This window comes from Mustelus asterias, chromosome 19, assembly GCF_964213995.1.
Source record: "Mustelus asterias chromosome 19, sMusAst1.hap1.1, whole genome shotgun sequence".
NCBI classification, from domain to species: domain Eukaryota; kingdom Metazoa; phylum Chordata; class Chondrichthyes; order Carcharhiniformes; family Triakidae; genus Mustelus; species Mustelus asterias.
The window spans coordinates 67,752,587-67,765,847 of record NC_135819.1 but is presented as its reverse complement, the minus strand read 5'-3'; the positions used below and the strand labels follow the sequence as shown (position 1 = coordinate 67,765,847).

The 13,261-nt window shown below is 44.6% G+C and overlaps 1 protein-coding gene across 1 annotated transcript in view; it reads left to right on the top strand.

Annotated features, from left to right (window-relative positions):
* LOC144507585 (carboxypeptidase A1-like) overlaps positions 1-13,261 on the top strand; it is a 44,725-nt gene that overhangs the window by 7,638 nt on the left and 23,826 nt on the right. The window contains exons 3-6 of the mRNA XM_078234739.1: positions 5,995-6,076; positions 7,285-7,419; positions 8,753-8,848; positions 11,479-11,580. Coding sequence (XP_078090865.1) covers positions 5,995-6,076; positions 7,285-7,419; positions 8,753-8,848; positions 11,479-11,580 — 415 coding nt within the window. The remainder of the gene's footprint in view (positions 1-5,994; positions 6,077-7,284; positions 7,420-8,752; positions 8,849-11,478; positions 11,581-13,261) is intronic.

The following is a 13,261-nucleotide window of genomic DNA, read 5'->3' as shown; positions in this document are numbered from 1 at the left end:
ATGCTAAAATCAAATAAATTTCTTAGATTCTGTTTCAAACTTTATTTTAAAAAAACACTCATTCATAAAAATGTATTCACTACATTTAAATTACTTCAACTACTTAATCCCTTATAGAAGCAAATATTTCATGCAAGTGCCCGGTCCCTTATAAACACCAGCATTTGTATTCATAGTCCCACACACAGATTTTATAACTATTTGGAGCTTAGTAAGGGTGGAAATCATCATAGAATCCCTACAGTGAATAAGGAGGCCATTTAGCCCATCGAGCCTGCACTGACAACAATCCCACCCAGGCTCTATCCCTATAACCCCACATATTTACCCTGTTAGTCCCCACTAATGGGCCATCTAGCATGGCCAATCAACCTAATCTGCACGTCTTTGGACTGCGGGAGGAAACTGGAGCGCCTGAAGGAAGCGCATGCAGACACGGGGAGAACATGCAAACTCCTCACAGAGAGTCACCCTTGGCCAGAATTGAACCCAGATCTCTGGCGCTGTGAGACAGCAGCGCTAACCACTGTGCCATCATGCCACCCATTTGGTGCAGAGGGGAAATAAAATGCTAAGTAATTTAAACCAAGGGCCAACAGCAAAAATTTAAAAACATAAATGAACAAATAGTAAAGTGGATAAAATTAAAATGAACTAAATAGAATAAGCAATGTTAAAGGGATCCAAATAAGTCTGGTACACAGAAACAATATGTAAGATTTAAGAGCGTACTAAAATAAGGAAGTAAGTAAACAATGGCAAGATTAATTAATTATAAATTAATCAAAAATCAAGCTACATCTATCTATAAAATATAATCTAGGTTTCAAGTACTTCTGCTTTGTCCAGAATCAAATCATTACTAACAAATATATAAATGAATACTAAAAAGAGGAGAGACTTGAGGTACTGGATAGGCTAAAAATCAGTAAGAAGGAAATATTACAAAGGCTGGCTGTATTTCAAGTTGATAAGTTACCAGGACCAGATTGGAGGATGCTGGGAGAAATTGGGGTGTAGAAGGTTCTGACCATGATCTTAGAAAGAGTTTTAACAACACCAGGTTAAAGTCCAACAGGTTTATTTGGCAGCAAATACCATTAGCTTTCGGAGCGCTGCTCCTTCGTCAGGTGGAGTGGAAATCTGCTCTCAAACAGGGCACAGAGACACAAAATCAAGTTTCAGAATACTGATTAGAATGCGAATCTCTACAGCCAACCAGGTCTTAAAGATACAGACAATGTGAGTGGAGGGAGCATTAAGCACAGGTTAAAGAGATGTCCACATCATGATCTTAGATGCAGGGGTGTTGCCAGTTGAGTGGAGAATTGTAAATGTTACCCCCTTGATCAAGAAAGGGTGCAAAGGATAAAGATCACCTCCAGTGATAAACAGGAATTAGAGCATCCGGTAGAAGTGGCTGAGGGACTTCACTGGTGCATTCTGGGAGAAGTCGGACCAGCAACATTTACCAAGAAGTGGGAAGCAGAAGATCTGGTGTGAAGGAGCGGGAAGCCTGAAACACAACATTAGTGTTTCCCTCCCTCCCTCCTCCTCTAACCAAAAACAAAAGGCCACTGTGAGAAGGTAAAAGTGAAGGTAAGAGTTTTATACATTTTTTCAAATAATTTACTTGGTGCTCGAAATGTCAGTCAATGGGGTTAAGTGCTGCACTTGTGAGATGTGGGAGATCCGTGACGCTTCCAGTGTCTCAGGTGACTATGTCTGCAGGACGTGCACCCAATTGCGACTCCTTACAGAACGCATGGATAGGTTGGAGCAGCAGTTGGATGCACTTAGGAGCATGAAGGAGGCGGAAAGCGTCATAGATAGGAGCTTTAGAGACGTGGTCACACCGAAGGTGCAGTCAGATAGATGGGTGACCGCCAGAAGGGGCAGGCAGTCAGTGCAGGAGTCCCCTGAGGTCATTCCCCTCTCTAACAAGTATACCATTTTGGGGAAGATGGGAGTCATTCTGTTGGGGAAGTTGGGAGTCATTCTCTGCAACCAAAGGGAATATGTTCAAGCCTTGCATCTTTTCTGAATTATCCTGGAGCTTGAGGAAGCTATAATTCCTTGCTGCTTTCTCCATGACAATGCTGCAGTCAATCAGCATCGATTTGCCATTCAATCAGCACACATTCCTCCTGTTGCTGTGATCATTTGAAATTTGGCATTCTTGTATTTGTCCTGATGAGTGCAAAACTAAAGCTTCAGCAAAATGCCTCTCTTTGCAATAATATTAAAGATGGAAGAATGGAAAACGTGAGAAAGAACGAGCGTTAGGATTTTCCACCACCACACTGAAGGCTTGGTTCAGGAGGTGGAGAGAAGATGTAGGGTGGTGAATCAGGAGGTGATCCAGGCATACTTTTCAAATAGCCATTGAAATCAATGCAAAGATATGAATGAAATGCCACAAGGAGTTCAATGACCTTACATGATTTGTCAAGGCCCTTGACAATGCAATCACTATCCATGTTCTATCAACTACACAACTAGCCTCGCACACTGTTCAGAAATAATACTCCTGAAGGTGAGGGAGTCCAGAACTGGCAATCATAGTTTCAGGATAAAACTGAGGTGAGGAGAAATTTCTTCACCCAGGGAGTGAGGAATGTGTGGAATTCACTACCACTGAATGTAGTTGAAGCCAAAACATTGTGTGACTTCAAGAAGAAATTAGATTTGGGTCTTGGGGCTAAAGGGATCAAGGGATATGGGAGGAAGATGGGATTAGATATTGAATTTGATGATCAGCTGTAATCAGAATGAGTGGCAGAGCAGGCTCATGGGGCCAAATGGCTTACTCCTGCTTCCAGTTTGTATGGTTTCCAATTCCACTAACAACCATGATGCAGCATCTGACGTGCAATGTCATACCTTCCATTGCTGTACAAGCAGAAACCACCCAACATGTGGGTGCTGCTATGGAAGCTCAGGCTGAAAGCACCTGAGTTCAGACTGTTGTCATCATAGCTGCAGGTGACCACTATTCAAAAGGACTTGAAGGATGTGTCAGCAGTTCAACAATATGCTACCATTGAAGAATATCAATGGCTCCATGGAGCACATACTTATTGTCCTCTTTCAGGATGGCAGCACCTATTCTCCCACCACTGTTACCCTGCCAGTGTCCTTACTGTTGCCAGTCAGCTGCCCAAGTCAAGGTGATGCAGTCCACAGTCAGGCCTTCCAGGGCCAGGCTTGTTCGAGGTGGTCCAGCAAGGACACCTGCAGTCTGCCCCATTAAAAGTCAACATTCTCCACAAACCATGCTGTAGCCACTGGGTTAGCATTGCAAAGGAGCAAAGGCACTCAGAACACAGGCAGTTGCAAATGTACGAGGACTATGGTTGACTTTTTATGCAGTATAGCACGATTATAAATGTATTTTGGAATGTTTAACATACAAACATAGAAACTAGGAAGAGGAGTAGGCCACTCAGTCCCTCGAGCCTGTTCCACTCTTCAATAACACCATGGCTAATCTGATTGTAACCTCAGCCCCACATTCCTGCCTACCCCTGATAACCTTTCACCCACTTTCCTATCGAGAATCTATCTACCTCTGCCTTAAAAACAGGGCTCCATCGGAACTGATCACACACTTGGAGGATATTTCTCCTGTGGCCACGCACCAATTGCACATTTGTTTCATAGAACATAGAACATAGAAAAACTACAGCACAAACAGGCCCTTCGGCCCACAAGTTGTGCCGAACACATCCCTACCTTCTAGACCTACCTATAACCCTCCATCCTATTAAGCTCCATGTACTCATCCAGGAGTCTCTTAAAAGACCCTATTGAGTTTGCCTCCACCACCCTCTACACACCTCTATTAGGTCTCCTCTCATCCTTCGTCTCGCCAAGGAGAAAAGACCGAGCTCCCTCAGCCTATCCTCATAAGGCATGCCACTCAATCCAGGCAACATCCTTGTAAATCTCCTCTGCACCCTTTCAATCTTTTCCACATCCTTCCAATAGTGAGGCGACCAGAACTGAGCACAGTACTCCAAGTGGGGTCTGACGAGGGTTTTATTGGAACCTCTTCTATTAATGAAGCTTCCAGGCCACTCCCAGGGAGTTCTGGTCACCATTTGCATGATAGCAATATCCCGCTGCACTTATGGGGTTCACAATGATCCTGAAGCCCATGACCTCTCAGCTGGGCTCTCTGGATCTGTTCTGAAGTGCACAAATTCTCCTGCCTTTTAAAGAGGGAATTTATCACCTCGGTGATGCAGCGATGTGTGGTTGCCAGTGAGGTGAGATGCCTTACTTGTACCCATGGAACCCTGGAAGGGAGCTCCTATATTGGTCCCAGGCCACAGTGGCTTTTAAAGCCATTGGCATTTTAAGATTTTTAAAGTTTTTTTTTCAAACTATGAACTGGCAGGCACCCCACTGTCATAATGGATGGTTGTGAAATCAGTCATGCAGCATAAATCTTATAAATATAACCCTCACACTTATGTCAAGTGACAGAATGAAATAGCAAGCTCTTTTTAAAAATGCAGACTTTTTTATTTAAAGGGCAGGTGATTTAAATGACTCGACAGCCCTATTTTATACGTCCATTCATGTCTACTTTTAACCCCAAAGAGAATCTTGCCTCTCCCAAAGGGCACCTTACCTCTCTCATTGTTCATTTTATCTCTCCCAAAAGGGATTCTAGGCCTATTTCATTGGAGTACCTGGACTTTTCCAAAGGGTACAATACTTCTCCAAATAGCTCTGGAAGCTTTAGATTTATTCCTCAAAGGTCTGAAGCTCACAAGTCAGGTTTTGGTCATCCCACTAATGAAAATTGGATCAATCAGAAGGTAGCTACACTTAAATATGTACAGATACTTCAATGAACCATGGATGTGCACTGAAACAGTCACACCCCAGGTGGGATCACTCCAAGATTACAACAACCATATGAGAACTGATATCACTTATTAAGGCTCCAAAAGATCTAGAGGAATCATTGTGCCTCTGAAAACTTAATCAAATATCCAGGAGATGGGACAATTAACATCCCATCGAAATCAGTTTGACAAACACAACGCTTTGATATTATAAACAGGTAGACAGGAGATGTCCAGAAAACATTTAAAAACTAAAACACACAAGACAATGGATCCGTATAGTGTAATCAAAAACAAAACTGTAACCAATTCAAAGTAACAATATGATGACCTGATGTAAATGTAATGCTTTGTAATGTAAAGAAAGGGGTATAAGAATCTGTAAGAGCCAATGATCAGTAGAGTGGCTCGGGACAAGTTATAGTTACGCCACGAGTTCTGCTCTCCATCATGCATGTTGAATAAAGCTGTTTTTGTTGAAGTTCTACACGGCCTTGGAAGCCTCGGTTTGTTCATTACCTCCCACAGGGCTTAGTGTAATTTTGGTGGAGCCAGAGATGCTCTGTGAAAATCCAGGCCTAAGAGAGTGTCTGGTTAAATGCCAACTCTCTTCAATGCAAAGAGGACATTTTTAGTTGCAGCAGGTAACATGCTAACTAGCTGTGAATTACACGGTGCTGTGGATTAGACTTTCCTGATTGCTGCAGGACACAGGAAGAAATTTCTCAGGTTTTCCAGAATAGGCCACAGATTTGCCCCTTATTGCTTGTTTGTGAAGTTGAGGCATTATTATTGGTTGAGACAATGAAGTACATGGCTGCATTATTGCGTAAATGGAGAAGATCAATGGCCTCATCATCTTCTTTGTCCGTTTCGTTTCTGCAATATTGGGTGGCAATAACTGGCAACCAAGGACTAACAACAATAAAGGTTTATTGGTAATACAGAGCACCTCTTACAAGCTATGTGTCTGCCCGCACCCAGGGGAGAACGCCCAAACTCCTGTCATGTGACCCATCGTGCACCCACATTGTCCCAGTGTCCATGTAAGCATCTGGTCTACAGTTTTGTATGTTCATATGTATCATCATTTGAATTTGAAATGACCTGGACCTCCATTTTCTTAATCCTTTAGTCACCAGGTATTGCGTATCCATGTCAACAACGAGGAGCAGCTGGCACGAGTGAAGTCCCTGGAGGAATTGAAGCATTTGAAGGTAATTGTTCCAATTTAACTGCAAAGTTTCACTACATCCAAGGCATTGGGTCATTTGGAGAACCTGGGGCCTTAGGCCAGACAATCATATTGACAGACACATACAGGTGGGATGACCCCAAAATTGTAGACCTACTATCTCAGCCAATCGTCCCTTCTCTCTCTACTCTTTGACAATGCAACATGAGTGTCACACTTCCAATGCATCTTGGTCTACCTGACCTTCTCTCTGACCCTTGGCAGCCTTTTGCTGTGTGGGTGTAGGTTCATCATTTTGGTTTCTCAAAAAGACCTGCTCTCTGTGCTTGGTGACCAGGTTGTGTGATAACAGAGAACGTGAACATGAATCATCAGTGTTGGGTTGGTCTCATTGCCGGAACTGCTTGCCAGGGTTGTTGAGGCAACAACACTGGGTCCTCGGTGAAATGACTTGCGCTAAAACAAACTTGCTTTTAGGGTCCTTCACAACCTCAGGCATCCCATTTTGGGCAGGATATGAGGCATAACTCCCTTGCTCTTCAAATTAAACTAGAGGCATGGGAGCCTTGCCTCCAACCCAGAGACCAGATAATGGATACTCAATTTCACATCGCCATGTGAAACAGCAACTCTGACAGTGCAGCACACCCTCAGCGCTGTACAGGAGCCTTTCTAGTTTATGTGCAGCTCAAGAACCTCAACACCATCCAGGCCAAAGCAAACTTGATCGACAACCCATCCACCAACATAAACTCGCACTATCCCTCTGGCTCACAATGGTTGTATCATGCACAAGATTCACTGTAGGGACTTTCCAAACCTCCTTTGATACCTTCCAAACCTGTGATCTCTACCAGCTAAAGGAACAAGGGCAGCAGACACTTGGGAACCCCACCACCTTCATGTTCCTCTCCAAGTTACACACCATCTTGACTTGGTAATATAATGCTGTTCCTTCACTGTCACTGGATCCAAATCCTGCATTGAAATGCCTAACTATCAGCACAGTGGGTGCACCTACAACCGTTGGACTGCAGTGGTTCAGGAGGGTGGCGCACCACCACATTCCCAAGGACAATTAGGGACGGGCAATAAACACATTTTTAAAAACCATGCACAGGAGTGGGATTCGAACTCTCAACCTTCTGACTCTGGGGCAAGCATGTTATCAAAGCCATAGCTGACACTGTTTTATATAATGAGTTGAACTCAGAAATGTCTCCTTTGCAGCTCGATTTCTGGAAAGAACCTGAAAATGCTGCCCTCCCGATCGAACTCCGGGTCCCTCGCAAGCATGTTCGCACTGTCAAATCCTTTCTGAAGTCTAATGGTATCACATATTTCGTCATGATCAAGAACCTACAGGTAAATCTTCCAAACTCCTGGCCCATGCTGTGTGAGCTGCCAGTTTGTGACTGAGTGGAGAGGCAGTTTGGCTGTTTACTGCCTCTCCTCAGCTTGTGATAAGGACAGGTCACTAAACACCAGCACAATGTTACAGGGCTGTTAAAATAGGAAACAGAATTAGTGTCATACACAGGAGTGTAATATGTCTATCTATACAAGAAGATGAAATTAAAACTATTGTACTTACCCCTGGTGAGACCACATCAAAAGTCCTTTTGGTCCCCCTATTTAGGGATTATTCTTCTTAGAGCAGAGAAGGTTAAGGGGAGATTTAATATAGGTGCTTGAATATAGGGTGGCATGGTGGCACAATGGTTAGCACTGCTGCCTCACAGTGCCAGGGACCCGGGTTCGATTCCCAGCTTGGGTCATTGTCTGTGCTGAGTCTGCATGTTCTCCCCCCATGTCTGCGTGGGTTTCCTCCGGGTGGTCCAGTTTCCTCCCACAGTCCGAAAGACATGCTGGTTGACCATGCTAAATTCTCCCTCAATGTACCCGAACAGGAGTGCGGCGACTAGGGGATTTTCACAGTAACTTAATTGCAGTGTTAGTGTAAGCCTACTTGTGACACTAATGAATAAGCTTTAAAACTGAAGTTAATTGGGATGATAATATGATAAATAGGAAGAAATTGTGTCCACTGGCAGGGGGTTGATAATCAAATAGCACAGACTCTTGACAGGGGAACCAGAGGGGAGATGAGAACTATTTCACGCAGTGAGTCCTTATGATCTGGATCCCATTGTCTGAAAGGGTGGTGGAAGCAGATTCATAAGCAACTGTCAAAATGGGACTGTGATGTGGAGATGCCAGCGCTGGACTAGGGTGGGCATAGTAAGAAGTCTCACAACACCAGGTGACAGTCTAACAGGTATATCTGGAATCACGAGCTTTCGGAGCACTGCTCCTTCATCGGGTGACTCACCTGGCAATTGGAGCCAGGAGGAGTTCACATGGTAAAACCCCCAGGAATGTATCCAACCAAAGTTGGCAACCCTATCATGATCCCTTGATTCTATTTGAAGAATGTTATCAAGTTATCCTAGGGTGTTCTGGTCAGCATTCAGTCTTTATAACCATCTTTCATCCACCTCATTGGGGGATGCAGCTGGTACAGAATGGATGCTGTAGGGATGTGAGAAAACAACAGACACTGGATGGCAATACCTAATCCATTGTGTAAAGTGCTTTCAGTTGGGATAAGGTTTTTTTTTGTAAATTTGAATATTATTAATCAGATATTTCTCCAGTTCAGTTTTTGAAACTGAATTTGTTTAATCTTGCTTTTCAGACTTTGGTGAATAAAGAACATGTAAAGCAGTTGTTCTCTAAGCCGAAAAATGACACCAACAACTTTGATTACGGAGCCTACCACAAACTGAGAGAGGTGAGGAACTGTATAACCTGCAGTTTTATCCTCAATGTTACTAGACCAGACCATAGCTAGCTGGTTCAGCGCCAACAACAACTTACATTTCTACAGCAGGTTTAAAACATCCTAAGGCTGATTACAGGACTGTTCTCAAACAAAGACTGAGACCAGGCCACATGAAAGAGATATTAGGACAGGTCACCAAATGTCTGAGGCAAAGAGATGGATTTTGAGGAGTGGCTTTAAGGATGGGAGAGGGTTGGAGAAGTTAGGAGGCTCACAGGAGGATATTTCAAAACCTCAGGGAAATCGAGCAAGCCAGAAATGGAGGAATGCAGAGACCTTTTGAGGAGGAGGTGACAAAGCCAAGACCAGTTTGAACATTAGGCTGAGATTTTAAAATCCAAGGCATTGCAGGACTGCGGATCAAATCAGCAAACACAGGGGTGAAGGATTGTTGTGATTTCAGATATTGAAGGAGTTTTTTGGATGAGATCAAGTTTACAGAGGGTGATAGGACATGGGGGCTGACCAGAAGACTATTGAAATAGTCGAGTCTGACACAGGCATGGAGGAGGGTTTCAGTAGCAGTTGGATTGAGGCAGGAGGTGAGGCTCTGGAGGTGGAATTTGGTAGTCTTGATAATGAAGAGAATATGGGGAAGGATCTTTTGGGTGGCCGGGTTTCAATGTCGGCTCCCCACAGCCATTTAACGCTCCTGAAGATGCTAAGTTAACCCCTCAATCACTGTTATTCGAACAGGAAGAATGTGCAGGGTTCTGGGGAGAATGGCACTAAGTGAATTGCTCATTCGAAGAGCTGGAATAGATACAATGGGCCGAATGTCCTCCTTCTGTGCTGTAACAATTCTGTGAAGTTCCACTTGAGAGAACAGTCACCCAATCTAATTGGTTGGAAGCACCATAATCCCAGCAATGCCACCAAAAGTGGTAGCCACTGCGGGGACTACAGGCAATCCACAGATCCAAGTGCTGGGAACCCAGGACAAAATAAGAGTGGGGGTTTCCTAGTGGAGACTGAGGTTTGTGGTGGTGGTGGTGGTGGTGGGGGGGTGCGGGGGGGGCGGGGGGGGGGGGGGGGGGGGGGGGGCGGGGAAAGATGTGGGGGAGTGAGGGAGGTGTTGGTTAGGTTGAAAAGGTGATGGGAGGGAAGAGGCCCAATCGGGGGAGGGGGCCGGTGAGGGAGAATCTCCCCCTCCTTTCCACCTGAGGCCCAAGCAGGATAACCTGCCAGGCTTCCACTGCCTCCCTAACTCCCAATCCCTGACCTAATCCTGCTAACTTCAAATTTGTAACTGGATAATTGGCCATTTAAGGGATTCAATCAGGCGGTATTGGGGTAAGGGCAAACCTGCCACTCTAGTCCCCACCTGTGTCCCAGTAAAGTTTCAGACATGTCAGGGGTGGGCAGATAGTGGGTGGGAAGGCCACCTTCAGAAATTTAACACCCATCCTGCCTGCAAACCCATTGATGTGTAGGGGGGGCTGTAAAATTCTATCATTGAGTTCAGAAAACACCTTCATTTCATATTGGACGCTGGGTCTGTGAGTTGGCTGGTTCAACCTGAGTCAGTGACAGGGAGAGGAATAGAGGTGGTAGCTAGGAAACAGAGTTTGTGGTGAATCATAGGATACTGACGGAAGTGGCTCCTTCCTTTGGATCAATTGCGTGAATTCAACAATCTTACATTCCCGTTGAAGTCTCACTCAATGCAACCACAGGTGGGAGAATCGGAGAGGGGGGGAGGATGATTTTTCTGTCTCTGATTTGTATTCCCTTCAAACTCAGCTCTCCCACTGAAAGCACAGGATAATTCAATTCAACTTTGACAGATGCCTCTTTGGTTTAGAAGATTGCAGTTGACTACAGGCACACCTTTCTCCCCAAATGCAAACAGCAGAATCTGTAGGGACCCGACAGCAGCCGAGTCCCATGAGCATGTGGGTCTGTGAATCTGCCAGCAGGTTTGGGCGGCACAGTGGTTAGCATAGCTGTCTCACAACGCCAGGGACCCAGGTTCAATTGCGGCCTCGGGTCACTGTCTATGTTTGCACTTTCTCCCCGTAACTGCATGGGTTTCCTCCGGGTGCTCCAGTTTTCTCCCACAGTCCAAAGATGTGCGGGTTAGGTTGATTGGCTATGCTAAATTGACCCTAGTGTCAGGAGGATTAGCAGGGTAAATATGAAGTGTTACGGGAGTAGGACCTGGGTGGGATTGTGGTCGGTTCAGACACGATGGGCTGAATGGCCTCCTTCCGAACTGTAGGGATTCTATGATTTCATGAGGTTAAGGTGGTACAAAAGTAAACACAAGTTTGTTCTCTGGGTCTCCATATGTTTCAATGGAGCCTGATGCATAAGGAAATATTGGGGAATGCTGCATCTGGTTGCCAGGAAAGATGTATCTATCCTCAATTATCAGTCAATGCCCCAACTGAAGAACAAGACAGAGGTCTGTTATGTTGCATCATAGAAAACATTCCACTCATGCACCAACCCATCTAGGAAATGTCTAAGAAACTTGTACTTTTAAGAACACTTGTTTTTCATGGTTCTCAATGATGACTTTATTCAGGGATTTATTGATGTGACTTACACATTCTCTATTTGTGTTTTCGCCTCAGATTTCTGCTTGGATGAAGAAACTTGCAGCTGAAAATCCGCGTATAGTCAGAAGAACGCGAATCGGTAGAAGTTTCCAAGGGCGAGCACTTTATGTCCTGAAGGTTGATCAAAAATTAAAGACATTTAATATCTCATCATCACATAGGAACCTTGTGCTATTTCAGGACAATTTGCTGGTGCTTAATCAATATCTAAATGGCAATCACGTGAAGTATCAACTTCAACTGTGCACTTAATCATGTGTATTCAGAAAGCAGCTTCATGTGTCTTAATACCGCTGCGGGTATACCGACTGCAGCAGTTCAAGAAGGTGGCTCAACACCACTTTCTCAAGGGCAATTAGGGATGGTTAATTGCTGGCCTTGCCAACAATGCTCACATCCCATTCAAAAACAAAATCACATTGTCAATCACACCCCCGTGGGTAATGGTGACGTGATGCGGAAACTGGAGGAGTGGGGGTGGGAGTGGTGCATGGTTCTCCTCTGAGCTTGGGAATTGAGGCACATTGTTGAAATGGAGGAAGCTTTGCTTTGGACCTGCCTCATGCTACAGTTGACCTGGGAACATTCTACACTGACAGCGAAGGGAAGTCTACCTTAGGATGGAAACTGCACAATGTCAATTTTTCCTCTTCTCCATTGCTACACGGCCCAATTTCAAACAGCAGAAAGATCTGGCCCTCACGCTCAGCAAATACTGCTGGAATGTTTTCACTCAGTTTGTCTGTAATGGGCTTTGCTCACAGTTCGGACAGTCCAAGCGTAGATTATCCAGAATGAACTGGTCTAAATGGTGATTGCTCTTTCACCTCTAGCATCCTGCACCTCTCTCCATTAGCAGCCAATCTCGCCTTTCCTCATTTAACATTGTTACCACAAGCAGTGTCTCCTGATCCTCGTAACTTCCCAACAGGCCATTTCCTGTGCCCTTTCTCCTCTTTACATCCTCACTGAGATGAAATTGAAAGGATCAATCGCATGCCCTTATTTTATAGGGAGACCGGTACCTACAGACAAACCACAAGCACACAGCCTTGCATTTCCATTGTTGGACATGCATGGATGTGTGCACTTGCTGATAGTTCACTCTGCTCCAGGAGTGTGAGAGCCGTGGCACTGACCCTTCTCCTGCTCTAACCAATGCTTTCCCAGAACTGGAAGACTATGGAGCTCCTCAACTTCATCAGTTTTCCCTTCCTCATACAATCTAAGGGTTTGCAAAGCACAAACTTGCTGTTACATAACCATTAATTTATCGATTTACCTTGGATGCCACACTGTAAGAATGATGTTAACTCATTGGTGAGAGTGCAGGAGAGGTTTACAAGACTGGATCCAGGGATGAGAAACATCAGTTCTGAGGAGAGATTGGAGAGGATGGGACTGTTCTCCTTGGAGAGAAGAAGGCTAAGAGGAGTTTTGATAAAGATGTTCATAACCATGAGGGGGCTGCACAAAGTAGGGAGGAGAAACTGTTCTTTCTTGTAAAAGAATCAAAAACAAGAGGGCACAAATTTAAAGTGATTTGCAAAAGAAGCAAATATGATGTGAGAAAGAACTTTTTCACATAAGTGTTTCATTATGGAATGCACTGCCTGGAAGTGTGGTGGAGGCAAGGTAAATGGAGGCTTTCAAGAGGGCATTAGATGGTTATTTGAATAGAAACAATGTGCAGGGGTACGGGAAAAAGGCAGGAGAATGGCACTAAGTCATAATGCTCATTTACAGAACCAGTGCAGACACGATGGACCGAATGGCCTTCTTCTGTGCTTTAACAATA